At 36.7% G+C, this 24,059-nt stretch overlaps 1 protein-coding gene across 1 annotated transcript in view; it reads left to right on the forward strand.

Annotated features, from left to right (window-relative positions):
- DIAPH3 (diaphanous related formin 3) overlaps nucleotides 1-16,281 on the forward strand; it is a 203,656-nt gene extending 187,375 nt beyond the window's left edge. The window contains exon 28 of the mRNA XM_039716686.1: nucleotides 14,793-16,281. Within this exon, the coding sequence (XP_039572620.1) occupies nucleotides 14,793-15,049 (257 nt within the window). The 3' untranslated portion in view covers nucleotides 15,050-16,281. The remainder of the gene's footprint in view (nucleotides 1-14,792) is intronic.
- Nucleotides 16,282-24,059: the final 7,778 nt, after the last annotated feature.

Consider the following 24,059-nt stretch of genomic DNA (forward strand, 5'->3'; position numbering starts at 1 on the left):
TAACGGCATGTTTTTGTTTCATACCAAAAGTAGCTTTGTGTGTTGGCTTTTTTTTTTTACCATGTTGAAATCTTAATGCTTTTCTTTGCTAGTTCTTTAGCTTTATGCTTTATGGAATAATTCAAAGTTAACATAATATTTGGTATGTTGTACAAGTAAGAGAAAGATATTCTGTAATATATGCATAAAATATGATGATAGGGCCCAGTTTTTATCCCTTTGTCTTTAACTTGATGCATATTATGCAAAAGCAGTGTTATGGGTGTTTTGGTTTTTTTGAGTTATCTTGTTTTTTTAGAGAGAGACTTCAAAAAACAGTTTCATGGAACTCAAACCTCTGTTATTTTAATTCTTTCACTTACTAATCTATCTTACTTAACAAAAATACGTACACTTTAGAAGTGTAATAATCTAATAATCACATGATTGCCTTCCTTTATGAAGTATCATCTCTAAAGACTAAACTTTAACACTTAGTCCTCTGTGGATGTGAAATTCTTAAGTTTTGATGTACACAACTAGAATTTTGTAAGTTTTGCATGGCCAGGACTAAATCTAAGCCAATTTCAGTTTAAAGAAGTGATGAATTTCACCTCAAGGGTAGGATTCCATGTACCAATGCAGAAGTAGAAATAATTTATTTTATAGGCTGATTTTTAAATCCAGAATATGTTTCAGGCTTGTCAGAAACTTGCAAAACTATACAGAAGTTTGAGTATCACAAATCTGTCGGAGACAAGAACCTAAACAGCTATAAGAGCTATGTCTACTGGAGGTATAGATTAGTGAATGTGAAGGATATTTAAAAAAAAATGTTGATAGGTAATGCCTGAGCAGCATACTTAGTAATTCTGGCTTTCACATCTACAATTCTTGTCAGCATATTGCATACTAAGCAGTGTTCCCCTGCTTATATCCTAAGTGTTCACTGTAGCAACTGTAATTTGTTTTAATTGTATTCTTCATGTAGCCAGAAAAAGCTTTGTGAAATTTTACAGCTCCTGTTAAATAAGTGGTGAGATGTATACTTAATAGTCTATCAGGCCTTAAAATCACCAAATGTGCGCTGTGTCCTCCTTCATAGGGGAGGTGTCATCTCAACAATCCATTGTTTCTGTCCAGACTAGGAAATCCACCTTTTGTGCAGATTTTGCCGCAATCAAAAGCTTCCAGATACAGAAGTTACTTTTAGATATCTGAAGTGTGGGCTCTCTTTACCTGTTCAAAGTAGCTACATTAGGGTGAAATGAAGCACACTTTAAAAGTGCTTGTTTCTCCTCACTGAATGTGAAGGGAGCCTGGGGCACCCAGCACAAATTCATTCGGTCCACTTAATTTCACACTGGTTCAGGCGCCTTTGGTCAGGCACAAGGATGCACAGGACTTTGTATGCTCTTGTTACAAACAATTTTATATAACACTGAAGAGTCAGGTTTGTTTTCTATACCTGAAAAACATATGGATCCATAGTCAATGAGTTACATCTATTTTATAGTTGTAGTTATAATAAGGCCAGTTAAATTTGCAGTTTATTGTTTCAAATGTAATTGAGAATATTTGAAAGTATTCATTACCACAAAAAAAAAAAAAAAAGGAAATGCATCTACCCAAATGTAATTGAACTTTTTGCTTTAAGCCATATTCTGTTACATAACCAAAGAGTTATAAATTTAGACATCTGCTTCAGCTTATTGAAAATGTCCTGATTTTAAGCTTAATTTCTGGAAGAAATCTGTCTGGCTAGTAAGCTCAGAAGTATAGGTTTAAGAGATGTAAGATAAATTATCGAGTGCCATAACTGAATTCTTAGACATAGAGGATATTCTCCCTTCCACGAAGTTTTCCTCAGATATGTTTCTGAAATAAAAATACATAAATATCTAGCCTACTATTTTTGCTGCAAAATTTTACATATCTCCTTGGAGTCAGCTGAATTGTTATTCTTAACACTGCTGACTAACGTTGAGAATCTAAATAATAATAACAATTGTATGTGGTATTATTTTATTACACAAAACTTAAAATTACATTTCTTCTATAAGATGTTGCTTTGAAATTAATATTAACATGCATGAAATTTGCATTTTAATAAACTTTCCTTAGAAAAGTGAACTGCTGAACATTGCGAGATTTTTTCAATTGCATTTGTTTTTTTCCTTAGCATTTAAAGCTACTCAGGTGTAGCTTTTCTCCGGAAATGAGCACTAATGAAGGTGCTAGAAAAAATTTGAGAATATATCTCTAACATGTTTAGTATGAGTGACTAATTTAACTGATGAGCTAGCAGTAAATTTACACAATATAGTTGTTGTAGAAAGAAGTTTCATTTTAATAGTTATTATGTATATTGTGTTTCCTAAAAGGTGTTTTTATAATCTCTTTAGAACATGGTGGGAGAAAAAGAATTCTCTTTATGAAGACTGCCTGGCAATTGTGCTTGTGTATAACTGAGAATAACCTATAACATTCTAGCCTGAATGAGTTTATGCACATGTGAAACTGTGTGTGCATCTTGTGTCCTAAAAAAATATTTTCAAGTTTTTTGAGTGGTCTTAAATTTTTGAAGACTATCCACAGAACTTCTTCTGGCTGTCTTCTAGTTTCTTCATTTATGTATGGAATAACAGAGGGGAAAACTGAGAAGATTTCTGAGCAGTCAAGTGATTTCCATCACAGACTAACTTGGTTCTGGAAATAAGTTGTTTAATGGGTTGAGGTTTTTTTGTCTACGCCAAGTTGGCATCTACAGTTGCAAAGTAGTAAACACTAGTGATTTCACACAATTGGCAAAGCTCACCCCTAAAGAAGACTGGAAGTGGCTGGTTTAAAGGCAGTGAGGCTTCTGCATGTCACCATTTGAGAAGGAATTGTCATTGCTTAGATGTGATCACGTATGGGCTTGGAATTAAAGTCTAGGCTTGTAGTGGGGTGCATGGCAATATAAACTGATATAGTAAACAACTAAACGAAAGCCTAAACAGGAAAAAATATAATTGTGTAAAAGCTTACCATTAAAATCTGAAATCTGTCGTGTGAACAGTTTCCATCAAATTCATATATGCAATGGCATAGAGTTGTTACAGTATCTCCAGTTTTACTGGGGTGCCAGGGTTGGCTTTATGTTCTCCATGGCAACCTATAAGCTGCTGTGCTTTGTCTTAGTGACTGGTGATACCACCAGACCAGTGTTTGGCTATTGCTGAACTGTGCTTGCACAGTGTTGTGGCTATCTCTCTGTCCACACACAAAAACACAGAGCCAGGAGGCTCAGGGTGGGAAAGAGGTTGGAAGGGGGTAACTTACACAGCTGACTGGTGCTCTAGCATATAACGTCATGCTCAGCAATAAAATCCCATGGAAAGGAGGAAAAGTTCTTTTTGAGCATGTTCCCTTACATATTTTAAAAGGACTTAAGCAAAGGGCTACATTTTTTCCCAACTTCATTCAGAAAACCCCTTCACAGATTTTGTGCTTTTATGTGTCATAGTATGAATCATATTTAGTTGAATGCCCAGAGTAATTGAAGAAAGAAAAGCATTCATGCTAATTCAGAAAAACTTCAGTGGTCTTTGCTGTAATATGTTGTTCTCTGAATTCTTGCACTGTTCAAGCATTTACATTTAACATGAGAATGTATTTTACCATGCATGATACAGAGAAATAAGTTAAGCATATGTTTTTTTCTTTGTGAGTGACTGAGCTTGTATATTATTATTTTAATTACCCCTCAGGCAATCTTCTGATGTGTGATCAAGTGCAGGTCAATGTTCTGAGAGTCCTTCAACATAACAGTTCACAGAATAATTATCCTGTCATCGTACCTTGATTCATTGTTGCATCATTTCTTGGACTTTTTCCTCTTTCTCACATTTGCTTAGCAACCAGATCACAAGTCTCATACTTATTATTCAAGTAATCACCCTCTGCAGCACATAGATGCATCAATTAAAGCTTTACAATGAGGTATATTGTTCTGTGTGGAATCCTCAGGTGTCAGGAATTAAAAATTTATTTTAAATGTTGCAGGCTGCCTTCAAATGGTTCATCTGTGTTTATGTTAAACAAACAAGCATGCTAACAATTCCAAACAAAACAGATAGGTCAAAATCATTAGGAAATGAATGATAAAATTATATTCTGTTCTTAAAGCACTTTAGTCTTTTAGAGATTTACCAATTAGATTTAGCTCTGAAATGTCTGAGTGCCAAATATTTATTTTAGCTCTGTTTTTTTGGATGCAAATCAATTTGATATCTGCTTTATGTGTTCTTACCTATGGTCTTTGTAAACATTTTCTGGCTAATTTTCCGATTTGTGTAAATTTCACAGCAATTTGTTATTAGAATGAAATTCAAGTACCCAGAAGCTGTCAAGATGGTTCAGTGATTTAATGTTGGCGTCCTGCAGCTTTGACTTTAATCAGCAGATGCTCTGGCATTACTATAAATGTTTTCTTAACCGTCTCTGTCAAAAAAAAAAAAAAAAAAAAAAAAAGAGACAATTTTTCCTGTTTGGAGTCTCCTGTTTCTGATTAAATTCGGTTTGGGTTCTTTTGCATAATTAATATACCATGATGATCTCTAACCGTTTGTTTTTAATATCACCTTTTAAGCTAAACTCATTTGCAAGACTGCATCATAAGTCAAAACAGACAAAAGAAAAACAAGTCTGTGTTTAAGAATCCTCTGTTTCCATGGCTTGGGAGGTCTTATTGCCTTCTGCCTTGTTTTCTCAGTGAGTATAAAGGCTTCAGGTTTTCAGTAGCTCAGTTTTTCATATTCTGTGTAATATTTTATGTTCCTCTATGAGAGACCAGTTTTTTCTGTATGTGCAAATGTGTGTTGCATTTTAGATTTTTGAAAATTAAAAAAACTCCTCCTACACAGTAAGATTAACTTTTGTTAGCTGGTGATTACTAAATAGTATTTGAGTGCAATTGATTAGAAATAGAAGGAGGAAGTTCTGCAGTTAGCTTCTGTTGTTTTTAACATACCAAAGGCGCTGCTAAGAGTTTAACTGGTCAAATATAGGGCAGTAAATATCTTCATTGCATGAGAAGTCCATACCATTAGTGATAATAATCACAGCATTTTGAATTCACAATGACTGGATTAATTACCCATGATAATGTAGCTTGAATTTGTCTTGTGATAATTCAGTGGTATTTGTAGGAGTCGGTAAAAGCCATTTTTAAATAATAATTCCTCTTTCAGAGACTCTTGAAATCAGTGTCCTTTTTCAGACCAGTTTGTCACACTTGCAGAGTACAGTTGTTGGTGTCAAATACACATATAGCTGGATCATGTGTGGAGTAGAAACATTTTTTTACATCCCATCTCTCTCCACACATGAATAAAACCAAATTAGTCCATCCCAAAGAGAGGGAATAATTAAGTGAAAGTACATAGCATTAATTAGAGCATCATATAAAGAGAGAGAGAGATTTGTCAAAGGAATATATTTATGCAATCTTATAGAGTGAGGGAGAGATTAATCACTTTTCCTCTGCCTTTGTTTCCCAATATTTACTTTTGCACCAGAATCTTCTTGAATATGTACTATTTTCTGCTCCACGGTTTCAGTCTGCTCATTAGCACATGCTATCAATTATTTTCCTCTGAGCTTTGTCAGAGCAAAGTAAGGACCGTAATAATAATATGAAAGTTACATGAACTAAGATGATTTGGCTTCATTCCATTTCTGTCCAGTGTATTCATGAAGGCAATCTTGGATGTTAGTTTACATAAGTTAAACTTCACAGTCAGGTCTGCTTCCGTTCTCTTAAAAAGCACCCATGCTATAAAGAAGCACAGATTAGAACTCAGAGTTCTCATAAATACTTGTCCAGGTTAGTAAATCACTACACTCTTCCCTGTCATAGCATTAACAACATGTAGTGCTCTCTGTTGCTCTTCTTCCAGAGACCTCTTTTAAAAATGTTTAAAGTTAGAGCAGCCTGAGAGCCATATGCTATTCTTGCAATCTTTTGAATAATAGTGAATGACAGCCCACTGTGACTGTGACCTGTATGGGCAAGAGCTACCCCAGGACATTGGTCCTGTGTCTCTTACAGCAATGTGAGGAGATTATGTTTCTATTCAACTGTTAAAACTAATACCCACGTAATTTACTTTCAGCTCTAGCCTCTCCTCTTTACGCCAATCCCAAAAGTATTTCCAGGACTGTGTAGATCTCCCTTTAGCTTAGAAGTAGTTTGATTCCTTAGGAGAAAAGAAAAACAGATGATGACAGGAAGATGGTTTTTCTCTTTGGTTTGATCTGATATTACAAAGTATTTGTATTCAAACTTAAATCAGGTCAATCTATCAGTACTCTCATTGCTGGTATAAACCTGTGAATGGAAGTTTGGGATAATAAATAAGAAATAAAAATTGTGTGGATTTGTAGAAGCAACTGTAATAGCTAGGGAATATCTTGTAAACATTTGATATCAAGAGTAGTGGATAAGAAATACTAATAGTGTCAAACTTTTAAGGCAAGTGCTAGAAATAGATACATGTCCTGGTTTAAAGCAAATTTGGGAGGAAACTTCTGAATGGGTCCCTCTAGAAACAAATTTAAGCGACCCCTCCCCCACAAGATTTGGAGACATAGATATCCTTTGAGAAAAGCAGAAAAAATTGTTTATTTAACAAGCAAAGTACTCACAGAAGTGGAAAAATTAATAATATTAAACAATAAATCTCTCACTGTTCTGAAGAGAGGGCAAATTTAGAAAGTCCTTGTCATTGGCTGTAGCTCAACTCACTCAGTCTCTTACCAGTCCCTCCTGTGCTGGAAAATGCCACATCCTGAGCCCTGGTGGGCCACAGGTGTGAGCTCCTGGTGTTATTCTGGGTGCTCAGTCCAGAGCAGGTTTGAACAGTTCCAAGCAAAAGAAATAAGCCACAGTCTGGGGAACTTCTCTGCCTCAGATAGCAAAAAACTAACTAAAAACAAAGGAGAGCTCTGTCCATGCTGCAGACAACACAGTCCAGGAGCAGGAATGTGGAGGAGTGAGTGCAGTGTCTGAAAACAAATTGGGTGCTTCTTCTCTGCCCCTTCGCTCCCGGAACCAATCTTAAAGGTGCAAAACTTAATATCCAACATAAAGAGAACAGACAATTGGGGACACAAGCATCATATAGCCAACCCAAGACAAGACATAAATCATAGAATGGTTTGGGTCAGAATTGGCCTTAAAGGTCGTCTAATTCCAACACCCACAACATGAGGGTAGACACCACCCACTAGATCAAGTTGCTCAGAACCCCATCCAGCCTGGCCTTGAACCTCTTCAGGGATGGGGCATGTTTTTTGTGGGGTTTTGCTTGTTTTTCTGGGGTTTTTTCCCATGTGTATGCTAAATACCGAACAGAAGCAACAAAAACATTTAGAACTGCAGTGAGTAGAATCTCATAAATATAAGGTCAGTCTTTAAGATTTGCTTTGTTGTTTGGATTTGTTGTGGGTTTTATTTTCCAGAGGAAGGAGGCTTCCTACTGTGTTTTTCCTCAACGGTTGGTAAAAGAAGAAAAAATTGTGTTTCTTTTCCATTTCAGTTATTTTCATCAGCATGTTGCTTATCATTCCCCATTGCATCTGCTAGTGGCTTTCCTTTGATGACAGCAGTCTTTATGCATATTCCTGAAGTTTTTTTATCAAAGTGCACCTTGAAAGCAGTATTCATCTGTAGGGAGCTGGTTTGCAGACAGGTTTGGAGACTAAATGTGTCTACTGCTCAAAGGCAGTTTAGCATGTGTGATCTACATTCATTATCATCAGCTGAAGAGGGTAGCTTTAGATTATGGACCTCTGTGTATCTTGTCACAGATCCCTAATTTAGACAGTCATAATTTTTGACTTAACTGTAAAGACAGTTTGGAATGCAAGCTGCAGTATAGCTGTGAACCAAATAAAACAAGTAATAAACCACATTCCGGGATTTGAAAATACTCTAAAATATGTAAACCTCCAGTTTTATTATTGTCATTTCCCTGTTACTTTTTGACTTAAAGAAGAGAAAAAGTTGATGTTTCTCCTATTTGTAACTTGAGAGAAATCCTATAAACATCTAGGCTGTGGATTGTTTCTGCCCTCTGGGGCCTGAAGACCCCATGACTCTGGTATTCATGTAGATCAATATTTACCTTTTAACTGCTTTTGTCTGACATAAATAAGATTAATTCATTAGTTATTAATACTTAAATCATGACTTATGATTTATCCATTTTGAAATTAAGAGACTTAGAATTTAGTTTTTCAAGAATGTTTCAAACTGTGTGCTCTAAAAATCATTAATGACCACAAAGCAGATTCTGTTTTGGAAATTTCCATTTTGCAGTTTTCCTAGAAAGTGCCAAATGTGCCTTCTTTTGAGGGGAAAATGCATGAAAAGACACAGAAAATCAACTGTAATTCAGGGTGAAATAGGAAGAATGCCAAACTCCTAAGTCTGAAACAATTGTCTTAGAAGACACCTGCAGAGGTTTCTTCTCTCACTGACCTTGGGTGATTTCTGTCAGCAGCCTGATCCACACTCTTGTTCTCTTATCATCTTGACAGGTAGTCAAGACTTTTGTTAAAATCCTAGTAAGTGAAAGTTGCATTTCTTGTAAAAAAAAAGTCATTGTCTTATCACCGGTGAGAATATATTAGTTTAAACAGAGAAATTGTGCAAACTCATTGCAATTGCAAAGTGTCTTTGGAAAAGATGGGTAAAACTTTGAATGGAGTGATCAGCAGAAACTTAAAGTAGTGTTTGAGAATATATAGGGAGGAAAGGGATTAAAAGAATTCTTAAAGACTTTACTTTAGGGCCAAGTAAAAGGGAGCTGGTCCAGCATAGTTCCTCTTGTCAAAAAATTTGTTTGCTCATAGTTTGTAATTGACTGTCTTTGAAATCTAGTTTCTATAAATTCTCTGTATTAGTCACACTGTGTGCTGATATACTCATTTCTTGCCTTTGAAATGCACATAAACCCCCTATATTCACTATTTCTGAAAACTGTCTCATCTAAATTGAGCTTACTGATAGTGTTTCTTCCTTGTGTTTCACACCTTTTTAATGCAACACTCAAGAACAGCAGCAAATATTAAATGATATGTGCATAGCTTAAAAAAGAAATGTTCCAAATATCAGTAACACTTTTTCATGTCTCATGAGTTATTGCCTGCTTGAGATCAGTAGAGTTGTGAGCATTTAGTATGAAACACAAAGGTGTAAGAAATTGCTTATCAAGCAAAGGTCTTTTGAGTACAGCTCACACTCCCTTATGGATTAGGGTTGAAGCTGCAGGTTTGAACTAAGTCGTAATGACACACAGTGCTCCTTTTACCAGGGACATGCTTCAAGCCTACCCTTGTCAGTCAGAGATATTGTTGCAAAAACATGAAATCAATAAAAAGTATTTAAAATATTTTCCGTTGAACCATCCAGAAAGAAGCTATCCCATTTTTTCATGACTGATCTTATTTAATATGGATGGACCTTCTATCTATAGCAATCTTTCATATTATGTCTAAATTCTAGTTCTGAGGGAAAAGGAAAGCTTTGAGAAGGACCTTTTCCTCTGATGCTTTTCTGGGGAAAATACATGACCACAGCATCAGCATGGTGTAGCTTTTTGAGAATTTCAGTTCCATGCATCAGGGATGAGGAACCAGAGACAAACTATGGCACCAAAGTGGGGAGCCAGTAATAAGAGTTATGGCTTGGGCTGTTGCCTTTTCCAAGCTACAGCCCTTTGGTATGGGAACATTCCTTCAGAGTATTGTCTAGGACATGACTTAAATAACAAGTCATGACTTAAAATGTAAAAATAATTTGCATTGCCAGTAATGTCAGTATGGGTGGGCTTTAGAAAATGTTGGCATAGACATAACTTCAGGAATACGATGTAGCACAAGTCAGCGAGATCAGAAATATTCCACTGGGTTTTTAAGCATTTTTCCCTGTTAACTTGGTAAGAGATGTAATGAGGTTGTAACTGCAATTGTTCTTTTTATGTTACAGTTTTGTCATGCCCTACATTGAGATGTATGACTGTAATACGAGCATATAATGCCACGCTGTGCTGTTCTCCTTATTGTATTTGCAACTTTATTTTTCAATCAGTCTACAAGTATTTACATAAAACCAAAATATGTCCTTAGTATCAAGACTTTTATTGAGAAACTGTGATGAAATAAAGCTTTTCAACGTCATTTTTAATATTAAATATTTATTAGTTGTTTTAAAAAAATCTATCTCAACTTTAGTGAGTCTCTTGCAATCATTTTTGCTCTCTATTAAAGGTAATATATAACACTATTGTGTAGGATTTTAAAGTCTCCAACTGATCATATTTTTTTCCCCAAGTTCACAGCATGCAAGTCTCATACTACAGATTTTTTTGTTCAGATACTAGGGCACAATTTCCTTTTTCTGAATATGTTTTATCCTTTAATAGGTTATAAGCATACCGTTATAAGTTGTGTTGTGTTAGGACATCATTTCACCTGTGGACAGCTATTTTAAGCACAATTTTCTGTCATCTGAATTTCCTGAGCATTGCTGTTAGAAGTCTTGTATCCAGATGATAGTAACTATTTGGCTCTAGTTTTTGTGAATGTGGCTTGGGAATGTTTTTGATTAACAGCACTGTGCGAACAATTGATATCTGCAAAAACTGCATTTGAATACATCTGGGGGACCCACAGAAGTTCAATATTGAACAAGGGAAAGAAAGTATTTAAATATAATGGAATCTGGACACTGAGACTTTCCTATTAGACAGTATGATCTCTGCCTAACCCGTGCCTGGAAGCATTCACTAGCAATAAAGTCAAAACTATTAGAGGCTGTTACCTGAGCACTTAGAAAACTTAATAACAAATTCAAAATTATTGATTTTTTTTTCATGTGCATAGTGATTGTTATGATACAGGTGAATGACAAATTTTTATTGTTGAAAGTGACCAAACAGTAGAAACTGGTCTCAACTACTTCCAATAGATACAGAAAATTAATAAGTTCTGTCTTTATCCAGTGATTTTTAATGTCTGATTTCTTTTTGTCTTGCTACTGCCGGAAGGTGCGCCTTGCTACAGTAGGTGGACAAATAGTGCATCTCCAGAAATGTAAGCTTTCACTTAACAAGAATTCATGCAGAAATGTCTTTCCATGAGTAGTTTTTGTTAACCTTTTGTGTGTTTAATCATATTCAGTTCTTAAGAAATGTATTTGAACCAGTACATGTGAGTAAATACATAATTTGTTTCAAATATAGATTATTGTAAAAAGCACAAAACAAATTTATATATGTCTGTGATGTAATGGTTCAAAACATTTTAGCAAAAGTCTGTTAAGTCCAGTATGGTTTGTGGATTTTCTGTGTGTTCCTTTCTTCTGGAAACATAGGTGGCCAATGTCACTAAGCCCTGTCCTGGCTGTTTGGGCAGCCATATCAAATACTGTCTTCAAAAACAGATCAAATTCATGTTTATGACTGGTTATGGTTTCCTCCTTTTACATGTATATATGTATTCCATATATATGGAATTCCATAACTTCATTACTCTGGTGGTCCAAAGTTTTAATGTCTGATAGCAGTAAATTAATGTTTGTTTATTCTTGTACTTACTTTTTCAGTTAATCTTGACTTTTGGCTTTTCTTGCAAGTAAACAACTATATGCTTTATAGCCTTTATCATGTGGAACTAAGGAAGTCTGGTTTTTCCATAGTTGTGGTCAAAGCTACATGCTAACCTGCAGCAGTTTGCAGCCATGTAGTTCTGAATTCACATGCAAGATGCACTGATTTTTTTTAAACCATTCACCTCAATACTGACAGGTTGAAAATTAACTTCTTTGGTTTCACCACTATAGCACAGGATTTGAGGGAGGCGACGTTACAATCCTGAGTCAAGGCAGTGGAATTGATGTGGTACCAAAACACCAATGCATGCAAGTTTTGAATCAGTGTGTGAAGCAGTATAGAGTGCTTAAGAGTTGGGATTTAACCCAAATTAATTTCTGTTGTCTTAAAATAAAAAACTGAGAAATTAGTGAGACTTTTTACCTTGATAGAGCCTAACTAATTTTACACTTTGATTTAAAAAGAAGTAATCTTTTGCTCTGATAAGAATGCCGCAAGCAGCACATATACCTCAAGTGATACAGCAGTTAATTCTTTGCAGGCACAGTTACTGAAGTGAAATCCAGGGTTGTAAGTAAATGTGTATGCTTTCTGAGCCAGGCCTAGCAAAGTTCAGTGTTTCTGAATGAAATTCATAACAGCCAATTTGCTAAGCAGAGCATCTATCTACCTCCACATCTGCTAATACTGGACTTCCACTTTGGCATAGCAATGTTCTGTGGAGAAGTTCCTCCTTGACTGAAGAACATAAGCAGTAAAGATGCCCTCTGATTTAGAAAGCAGCTGAAATAACAACTTCAAGATGATAATACTGGATTTAGATAAAATATGTGTCCAAGTACTATCTTTTTAAATTTACTCTAGCTGCTCAATATTATTTGTAACATGCCTGAGACCAAAGTGTTCTCATTATTAAGGAATGCTGCTAATCACTAGTGTGACTTCGTGATTTTTCTAGTGAATCTTGACATCATCATTGCAAAGGAGATAAAAACTACTCACATAAACTAAACACTGTTTAAGGCACTTTCCTAATGCCATTTTTCATTGTTGCAGGACCCTTCAGAGTTAAGGGAAAGGCTGGTTATTCAAGTTAAGTGTTGCACTTATTAGTTAATGCCTAGAAATTCACAACTGCTGTTGTTTTAAGGGGGAAAAAGGGCACAGCTGTCTTCAGCTTTTCTCTGTCTTATCCCTACACAACAATTCCAGATCGTAAGCAGCAATTTATGGGACACGGTGAAGTGAGAGCCTCAATTAGTTACTGAGTTTCCAAGTGGTAAAAGAGTTTGGATAGATCCCATGAGCTACTACATATTAATTGCTAGCTTGCAGCAGTTCCCTGCTTAGGCGGCAGTTGTGAGTCTCACTCTAAGGCACCTCTACTCTGGCCTGTGTACACTATGAGAAACTGGGGGATTTTACTGCTGGATTTTACTATGAGGCCTCCGTAATAAGAGTTCCCCATGTCTGTTATACAGTCTAATTCACCACACCTAATTCATCCTCATATTTTGGGGGTGAAGACTGCTGAAGTGCAAAATAGTTAAAATTTGGTTGGTGGTACATTTGAGAAGCTTACTTTCAGTGCCTAATTTCTTTTAGACTTTTTAAAAATCCAACAGCTGTGCTTCATCTCTGATGATAATACAACAATGTGTATGTGTTTTCTTATGCCTAAAAGTGTTGATTTTTAAACACCAACTATTTTTCCTGCTGTCCCTAGATTGAATGTAAAGAGGAAGGTCTGTGGTGCAGCTGGTAGTTTGTATATTGACACAGGTAGCACACTTTCATCTGCTTGCAAATATGTGTTCAGAATCAATAAGCATAAACATTTAAGTAGAATGGGACATTTAAGAGTGCACACACAAGGGATATTTTAATTATATATGACAGGTTTATTACATGTGATTATAAAGATATGTTATATATAAAGATAACCAGTCATTGGCCTCCTGTGATTCAGGAACGCTGTGCTGCTGCATATTCAAGGTCAAATTATTTTCCATAGTGAAAAAAAAAAGTTACGTTTTTCATCTAAGTGTCAAATTTGTCTTAAGAAATTTTAATTAAGAGTTGCTTATCTGATTTAGAAGGTGATGGAAAGGAGGTATTTATTTTCTTCCCACCTCCCAAAAGGTGATCGTACTTACAAAATTCGCTGAGATTGTCCAAGAAAGTGTGTAAAATCCTCATCCATCACCGAGAGCCCCTGGTCAGGGAATGACAGTGCAGTAAATATCTTCAGCAGCTGCCTTTTAATGTACAAGCTGTTTTCGGTAGGAATTTTCAGCGCTCACATAAAACACACTGTCATGAGTGACTGCCTGTGCTCCAAAGTCATTACTATTGGGATGATGGAACATCTTTCAGCGAATAACCAAAAAACTTTAAATGTCATGTCAAGTGTGTTGAAGGCATTTTCAAGCCTTGCTCAAGGTTACATGAATATTGAGTAGGTCTGTTTTTAAAAAGTTTGAGATCTATGAGAGAAACCACTCATATGCTAGTTTGGAAAACAGTCACTTGATCTGGAAGGGGGGTGGGGAGTGACAGAAAAAGAAATTTGTCTATTAATACATGCCAAACCTGCAAAACTCCTGCCTGGATATTAACTGAGTGCAACTTTGTGTGACGGGCAATGCCAGTGATGTTTAGCAAAAAATAGTGAATTATGCCATTTGATTAAATTACTTAGCTGCCTAAAAGTTCACCAGGGAAAGAAAATGTATAACAATGGATAATTAAATTAAAATAGGTTTTTAAATACATTTTAAAATTTGAAGAATTAAAAAGTATGGATAAAATGTAATTAACGAGGTAAAACGTTGGAAGACACTGAGAAGTGCTATGTACCTCTTTGACTCCAGTAGGAAAGGAAGATCCTGTCATGCTATATCCGTGATTTTGTAAGAAATATGGATGCTAATTTAATGAAGACATGTAAAATCTGTATCACTTCCAAGGGACCCAGTCTACTGCTTTTGAAGTGATAATATATTTTGTCTTGCCTCTTTGGCATTCATTACTCCTTGTAGTACATCATCTGCATGTAAAGTTTTTCTGATCAAGAGGTCTTTTTATATTTCAGAATATTGAAACTGAGTATTCTAATAGTGAAACAAGGTTTGTTTGATTTGTCTTCTGCAGAGAACCAGAAAGGACAGCCAGAGAAGCCGTGTTCACACCACAGTATCACTGTAAACTCGACAAGAAGCCCAGTCACCAAAGAAGTTACATATGATGTGGAAACAAGTTCTAAGGGGTTGAACAGGGCTGTTGGGAGAAAGGAAGCCTGTCATGGAGAAGGTGGCAAAGAAAAGAAAATGGATCGTATTGGGTCCCCTCCTAAGGGAGAAGCCATTCCAGAAGTAGAAGCTCTCTTGGCAAGACTGCGAGCACTATAGAATAATCATATAACATATTAAATAAAAGTTTAAAACTATAGCCTACACTACATCTTTAAAGAAATAATAATTTTCTATTTTTGGTGTTACATATCTCTGAATTCCTAACTTCTCTGTGGATGAATGATCTGCTTCTAAACTTTGTTTGCAAGACTACACAAAACAATACTACAGTTTTGTATAACTGCAAGTTTATTTTTTATTATATGTTTTTACTTAATAAGCATATTAAAAACATCAGAAGAAGATAAATACTAAATTGTTGCAAAGCACAATCTTTTTAGTGGACAGGCTGCTAACCATCTGTTTTGAGTGCTTCTGAAAATAGGAATATATTTAAGTATTGTTAAATCATCATGCCTGGGAGTAGGGTCGATAAATAACAAAAAAAGGTATTCTTATATTTTCTACTGTAATTTTTATATTTAGGAGGCTAAAGCACCAAAAATGTATCATTATAGTATCCTTTACAATTACAGTAATATACAGTATCAGCCATATTCCAGTTTGAGCTCATCAAAGAGCACCAGAGCTTGATGAATTATAGATGTATTTACCAAATGGTAATCCATGGGCAGTAAAGAAAAAATCTATGCAAATAATATACTTTATGTGTAATTAATATATCGCTGCTTTTAAGGTTATTATGATTATTATATCAAAATAATATATACAATTGCTTTGATTGCAAGGTTTTGCAATTGTGTCTTTAGTGGGGGAAAATGTCTTCACAGTTATTTACCAGTGTAATATTTGTCTTTTCACATGCAAATTAATATGTTTCTATAAAAGGAACATGTAATGGAGATTTTTTCAATTGGTTATTCACAAACTCATTTTCCAGTGGCCCATAAAGTCTTACTTGCTGGCACAACAGGAGTCTTGCAAGTGATTGCATCTCCTTTATCCCACTGTCACTGTACAGGGTTGTGTGTTTGCTATCGTATTTATTAATTGCACATCAGAAAGAGTTGCTACCAATGTTACCAAGTAGGGAGCTATTGTTAGTCTCTTTGCTCCATTATTTAAAGCTTCCTTAATATAAGAGTGTATTAAGAATCTAATATCTTTCTTCTAAATTACTTTATTTTTCTTTACAAAATGCTGAAAAATATGTCTTTCAATAAGAGTCAGTTACATGAAACCAGTGTTTCAATGCTCCAGTGCTTTTTATATTCTTGTTTAAGTTGCCTTTGTACTTCCTGCACTAAACATTAATAAAGTTAATTAGAACTTGAAAACCGGGCCTGATTACACACATGGCATAGGGGGGTTTTCAGCCATTGTGGGAATCAATCTTCTCTTTCTGGGACTGTTGTAGCTGTCATTATATACTAATTACATTTCCCGCCTTTGCTGAAAAAAGAGATATAAACACAAATCAGGGAAGGATTCAGAGCAGGCCTGTCAGACAGACATTTCTTCAGCTCCCCTTGCAAACAATGGGCACAGCTGTCATACAGAGACACCTTTGCTAACTTGAAATACATCTTGAATGTAAAACTCGAAATACAGTGACTGATAGTTCTTCCACTAAGGTCTTCTGCACCTCCAGTATTAAGACTTACTACCCCTATTTACAGGGTACAGTAAAAATTGCTATCTAAAAAGTCCAGTATGATTGACTACAAAAAATGACATTTCAAACACAAAGAAAATGCCTGTTCAAGGGGAATAAAAGTTAGCAGTACACTGGATCTTTTCACTTTCTGGGGATGTGCTAGAATAAAAGGGCTAGAAGTAGAGAGCCATCTCTTAAATATTAGGATATTCCTCCTGCACTTGGAGGATGGTAGTGTAGGTGGAAATACAAACTATTTTCATGGACTCTGTAAACTTGTTCATTTGAATTAATGGATGAAACTCCACCTCAGAAAACTGACAGCTCAGGACACTACTGCGTAGCTGATGAAGCAAAGTTACAAAACTATCTACTGAATTTTGCAATGAACAAAATGCTGCTAGAAGCCTAGCATTTCCTGATTTTAAAATAAATATTTATCTTTAAATTACAGAATTTAAGCTACTTTTTTTTTACAGTTTGGAAAGCTTTTAGAAATGTATTCCAGGGCTTTTAGTCCTTCTAAGGTATTGTGTTTCTGAATTAATCCTTTCAAGTAGCCATCAAGTTAATTTGCAGAGTTTTATTTCTGTAACAAGGCAAATAAAAAGCTGTGCAACTTCTTAGAATACATGTAAATACAGTATCCATTTTTTCCCCTCCTTCTGTGCTTCTTTGTACCATCATAACTTAATCTACTCAGAGTTAAAGTACATGGTCCAGTTGAAGTACACAGTAGGTTTTCTTTCTAGATTTTATTTTTCTTTAATTTCCATTAGACACAAACTCATACACAGGATGGTTTTGATATGAAAAATACTAGTATTGCCTAATGAGTTCAGAGAAAAAAAAACTTTGAAAGTATTACAGTGGCATTGATTTCTATGATTTTATGTTTGTATTAAAGTACAAAAGTCAGATTGTAAATTATATAAATTTCTTTAATTAAATTTTAAAGTTAATTCATTTATTCAGTGTAAAATTTAAAATTAATTCTATCTCAGAATACTTAGGGTAGACCTTTATTAGTCATTTTTTGGTAGGTATCGAGTCTGCTCCTACAGCTGAGGGACTGAGCCATGAACCACTTCTGTTAGAAATGGACAAAGGTTTCATATACTGTGCCACACCCTCTCTATAATTCACAGCTGAAAATTAAGTCCTTACAAAAAGAGCTTCCTGATTTAGTTAAAAACAGCTGTTCAGATAAAAACATTTGAAGTAATCTTGCAGGGCTCGTTCCCTACCTGAGCAGCAGACAGAAGGCACAAACGTCTGTGACTTTTCTTGTCAGTACAACTCTAAAGGTCTAACACATCTTTTTGATACTTCATATGCATTTTGGATGACTTTTCATTTCAATCAGTAAAAGAATTTTGACTACTACATCAATTTTTACTTCCTGTAGACACTGTATTGTTTGTGGTGGTAGTCTAAATTTGAATGAAATATTCTAATGTTTTGACCTTAGCAAGGCAGGAATGTTTGGAACAGCTTCTTCAAGCTGCACACAGCCAGGCTTGACACCTGACTCACAGGCTGTGGGTAATACCCCAGTGTGTGTAAGCCCAGAAGGAAAAGTGGAGGAAGTGCTTTCATTACAAACAAGTCCAACAGTGCCAGCAGCTGGTGGCTGCCATGAGATGTGATAGTGCCTGGATCAGGCACTTCATTGAAGAAGCACAGACCAGAAACCTGAAAATACCTATTTTTAGTTCCCGATTATTATGACAACACTACTGCTTAGGAGACTGAAAGGACCACATGTAGGAAAAAAATGTCTCAGATGCAGTTGCTACAAATAGTTTTTCTCCAGCACACACTTTTCTTTGTTTTCCCTCATACAACCATTCCTCAGCCTGGCCCATCCAAAGTCACATTCTCCAGAACTGCATGAGTTAATGCCGACCAGCTGGAGGTATTGCAGCCCTTCAGGCTTTTATAAGAAAAGCTGAGAAGGACAACATCTACTGCCAACACTTTTTCCACATCCATTTCTAATGAGTAGGACCAAATTATAATTTTTACACTAATCTTTCCAGGCCTTACAATACTCAGTAACTATAAAGCATGGGCAACAAACAGAGGTCAATAAACCCCAAGCTATGGCGCCTAAAACATTATAATAAGCAAGCAGGGTCAAGTGAAAGAGCTCAGCAAAAAAGCAATTACATGACAACATTGCTTTCTCCAGAACAAAATAAAGCATTACTATACCATTTTCTAAATTTTTTTTAATGTGACGTATGGGTTCTACACAACTGAACAGCGGCAGAAAAATAACTTCTCTTGAAAGTCTGTTTCTGAGGAACTGTTTATCTAGTTTATGAAATAAAAATAATTAGGCAAATTGCAATTTATCAATTTTTCAATCTAATTTTATGCCAAGATTCCAATAGCCAAGAATTCTAAAATTACCATCTGCTATTAAATTAACTACAGCACCAACTAATGAACTTGGTTTGCATTTTTTTAACAGACAAAGCAAGCCCATTTTCTTCCTTTCCAAACACATTTTCTCCATTGCACTATTGTGTGTTTTAGCTGAAGTATACTATTTAGAAGAGGGCTCTACACCTCACTGTAAAAACATGTTTGATAAAGCATTCTGGTCACTCTGACAGCAGTGCAAAATAAACAAGAGGTGTTCAGGCACAATTTTTCTCTCCCAGCTGCAGAGATAGCCATTAAGTTTCATACGTTAGCGGAGTACATTTAAACTCGTCTGTGCTTCTTCCATAATGTAGCTTTTTCTTTTTGTGATCCATGCAAAGGCATACACTGAAGAATTGTTAAGGGAAATATTTTCTAGCAGCATACCAAAAGGACTCTAAGCAGATGACTTGCATGTGACATCAGCCCTATATGCCGTAGGAGGCATAACACTTGAAATGTAACCCAAACAGGCAGATAAGGTATTTCATTCCACAGAAAGAAAATGGTTCCTTTCATCTAAATGAGCTTATTCCACTGCTGATACCAGAATTGTATGTATTTTGGGAGGATAATGTACCCCTATTTTTAAATCTGTGTTACATTAGCCAGGAAAAATAAACTATGGAAAGACAGAAGTGCAGAGACTGGGGAGCAGAGTTGATTAATGTGCTGCCTGATTCCACTTCTGGGACCTGAAATTGCATTCAGTGCAGAATGAAGGAACTAGGGAGGAAAAATACCCAGTCTCATCTGACATCTATAAAGGTCATGAAGGAAATGATGGTGGGTGATCCAGAGTTGGTATGGCCACAGGTGTCTTGTCTTTTCAAAGACATATATCAGAATATCCTCAGAATAAGCAATGCTGTTGGGCTGTTAGTTCTTTAAGCCCTCAAATGAATCAAAGGAAGGAAAAGTCTGGCAGAGATAAATATTAGCTACCATAAAACCTGAGAATATTTTCATCTTAAATCCAAGCACCAGCCCTGCTCCTCTTCACTTTGGTAGCTAAAAGCAGAGCACGAGGAGAAAGAGGAGTCCACATGGTGGCCATACCTTCCCTATGGCTGTGCCAGACAATGCTGCTCTTGGCAGCTGCCCTGGCTGGCACAGTGAAGGCAGTGCAGATGCCACTCTGCCCTCCCAGTGTTTCAGACTGTGGAAAGACACAGGAACCATGGCCAGCAAATGCGGCCTCAAATCATGGGATCACCATAAAAAGACCCCATGGTTCTAGAGCCACACATTAAGTACAACAAAAAAATACAGTCTTCTAAATTATTCAGGTGTCAAAACAGGACCAGAATGTGCACATATTCCTAATGCCTCCTAAAGACAGCTATTACACCCACTCTCCAAGTCTGATGGCTCCATGCAAGCTGCACAGAAGGAGCTTAAATTCTCAATTATTTTGCCTTCTTATATATAGTTCTGCCCTTAATTGAAATTTTCTGTCCAAAGCAAGCCATTTTAAACTTTGCAGTCTATAACTGTTAGTTAAAAAAGAGGCTTTTGTAAAAGCTCTGTTTAATTTGTTGCATTTTAATGTGAGGGTTGTTGCACATAGTTGAAAACATGGAGTGCAACACGACTCTTTCCATTAACTAAGACAGAAATGGCAATTATGCAGTCTGTTGATCGAATTCCTTACTAACAAAGGGTACTTTCCGCTAATGGATAGAAAAGCAAAGTAGTCCAGTCAAACAAGTCACCTTGATAGTGGAATGTAAGACCCATCAATTTTACTCATGATTTCTTCAGTAATGAATCTCAGAGCACAACCCATCAGCACTGCTTCTGAAAGACAACCACTGAGGCAGAGGAACTACAAAAAGTGGTTTGAAATGAAAAATGGGGTGAGAGATTTCCACCCCTTTAGAAGGGGAAGGGAATTGGTTATGATGAATTTATCTCGAAGGTGCCTGGGCACTGCATTAAAATCGCTTGGACAGAAAAAAATAGTAGTTGGTGGCACCTTGCCTTTTTGTGCTGCAGCATCATGACAAGATAACCAGACCCCTGTCTTCATCTCCATCCTGGTATCCACTGACATTGTGGAGAATCAGAAGGAACAGTAACCATGGCAGTATGAGAATTTTTTTCTCTTGGGATGTAATGGATTCCAGCCTGCAACCCCACACCACAGATTAATTGCTCAAGCCTCTGGAAAATTGTTGGGAAGAGCCAGCTTTCTCCCTGTCCCCTCAGCAGGGGACATGGGGCACTCTTGTCCAGAAGGAACAGAATGAGCTCTGTTAACTTTAGCTCCAGAACACAACTTTGTATTCTTTGATTACCAAATCCCCAAGGAAACATTTAAATGTTTTTATTTTTATCAGAAGGATTGTGCTACAGTAAATCTTTCCATTATCTAATAAACAGTTAAAATTGAACAGCACCTAGGTAGAGCATAAAAATCAGCAGGCAAGAACAAATTAAGTCTTTCATGAAAGAGGCTGTGCTGGATCATTTCTTCCATTTCCATCTCCAATATCTTTAATACTAAAAACACAAACCTATATTAAAGTTAAAATTGCTTTTAATTAGATAAAGAAGGCTCGGTGTTCATCCTATGCCTTTTGCACTGGTACTTTGATTAGCATAGTTTCAGCACCTTGTCTCAAATTATTAACCTGCCCCATTTTGAGTTCAGAAGTCCAATACATGAACACAGATGCCCAAAACCTAATCCTGCGAGGTCCCCGGCATGTCCTCGCAAGCACTCATCATCCTCAGTCTGCATGAAATTACTCTGATAAAAGGGTGAGTGTAGCCTTTCAGGATCACGCCCTAATGAATAAAATATACAAAGGTGACTTGAGTAAAATCCTCTCCAACGTGCTGACAAAGGTAAAATAAAATATTCCCCTTAGGACATTTTCCTGGCAGCACAACTTGACCCCTTTGTGACTGGCCTTCAGAAAGAAATAGATAATGCTCCAACTAACTAATTAATTCACTGAACTTTTGGGCAACTTTTTGCCAAATGGTTGGCAAGTTCCACCATATATACAGCAGATACATCTCAAAGCACCATAAAGTTTTAGATGAGTATATAATACATTTTTAACTTCAAGCCCCTTGCATGCAAACTGCACTGCTGATTGCTGTGTTTTATTTCTAAATGTTGCCTATTTTCCAACCATGGATTTTGTTTTTTACAAACCTCTCCCATGCTGCACATCAAGCATTACCCCAGAAATTCAGCTTTGTCCTTGCTCGCTGATGAAATTTTACTATTATGCAGTAATTGCAGTGCCCTGAACTCTCATCCTCCTGCAAATTTTATGTTCCTCCAAGGAGAATGTTTCTTCTTAAAGTGATATTATTTCATTGGTACAATGTGGCTCACTAAGCTTGCCTTTTGCCCCCTTGTTCTTAGACTTTAAAAGGAGACTGTAACAGTCTGATCCAGCACCTACTGAGAAGAAATCAAAGGCTCCTGTTGACTTCAGTGAGTGCTGGAGACAGCTCCTAAATAGGATGACTCAAAGTGCAGTTCTAGCCTGGAGGCAGCTATGCAGCTGATACTGTGGGGCTTTATTGTCTCATTGCTTCCAGCTCCAATCTGTGCAGTTTTTTAGTATAATTATAATTTTCTTGTTGCCAGTCCAATAAATATCATGCTGGATAGGAGAGTTGAATTACTGCCTGAAATTTAAAACAGCAAAAATTATCCTGTAATCAGATTTCTTATGTCGTGCAGGACTCAGGATTGTGTACAATTCTAATTTTCCTTAAATGAGACACAATCATAAAGACCACTCAGCAGAAAACACATGGTCTACAAGGCAGCATCCCAGTCAATGGCTGAGGCAGCTGGGAACAAAGCGATGGGGAAGCAATTTTGAAGGCTGTGTCCCAGGACACACAGTCTCTGTGTTGTCTGTTATGTCACCCCACAAACAGTGCATGGGCGTATTGGCATAGGTCACACTTATTTCAGGGACAGATTGAGAATTATGTAACATGGGGGACAGTGGACCAACGCCTCAGCCCATGCTATGACTCCTTGTAGAGTCATACTGTTAGACTCAGAGACTTTGTGATCTTGAAATCCACAATCTAGTATTCTTATAAGAACAAAATCTGTTACCTCACTTCTGTCCATCCACAACTAACTCAGGCGTGCAGTACTGACCAGTAACAGAAAATTTCCCTCCACCACTGAGATCAGTCACGCTGGACAGAAACAGCTCCTACCTTTAAGGCAGGTCATGCTGTTAGTGCTTGGCACAGTGCACCTCACTGAGGGCCCTGCCAGGTTTCAGTGCAAGCAACAGCCACTACCAGCAGTTTCTGCGTTTGGTCACCACTAACAAGTGGAAGAGAGTTAATCGTGGTATAGTTAAATTAACATGAAATGCCTGACTTGTCTCATTCCCATCCCTTTGACAGTAGCATATGTTCCTGCTTTATACATGAAAGCTTAATTACAGCATTTTCCGTGCAAACCAGTAAATTATATAAAAATGGGGCCCAGAAGTCTGTGATATGACACCTTTGCATGTGTCCCTGGGAGATGTCATGAACAAAAGAAGATGTTTATTGTTAGCAGCATCAGGCTGAGGGCTGCAGGGGAGCATTGCCACTGAAGCCTGAGCTCCCTGTGCACAATCCGACTACAATGGAGAGCAAAATGCGTTTTATACAAATTGCTCTTGCTAATAATAAAAGTGAAAGGAAAACTCTTTTTTGCCTGGAACAATACACAATTTCTTGTGCGGGCTTCATATCACCTCACTTCAGATATTGCTGATGTTAAAATCCCCAGCAGAGATCATCATTCATCTCAGCTTTTCTTTATCACTCATCATGGCTTTCCTCCTACACAGAACAGGCCAATTTGAACTCTTTCAACTGCGTATGTTGGGAAGAGAAGGCAGTCTGCAGCCATGCCTACTGCCTACTTCAACTAGAAAGAGATCCTGAGGGGGCCAGCTCGGGTGTGGGCAGATGAAATGGAACATTTGCAAATGATTAGAGAAACCAGTGTGCTACCTAAATCTAGAA

The sequence above is a fragment of the Passer montanus genome, unplaced genomic scaffold (genome assembly GCF_014805655.1).
Source record: "Passer montanus isolate IOZ18808 unplaced genomic scaffold, ASM1480565v1 scaffold36, whole genome shotgun sequence".
Classification (NCBI taxonomy): Eukaryota; Metazoa; Chordata; class Aves; order Passeriformes; family Passeridae; genus Passer; species Passer montanus.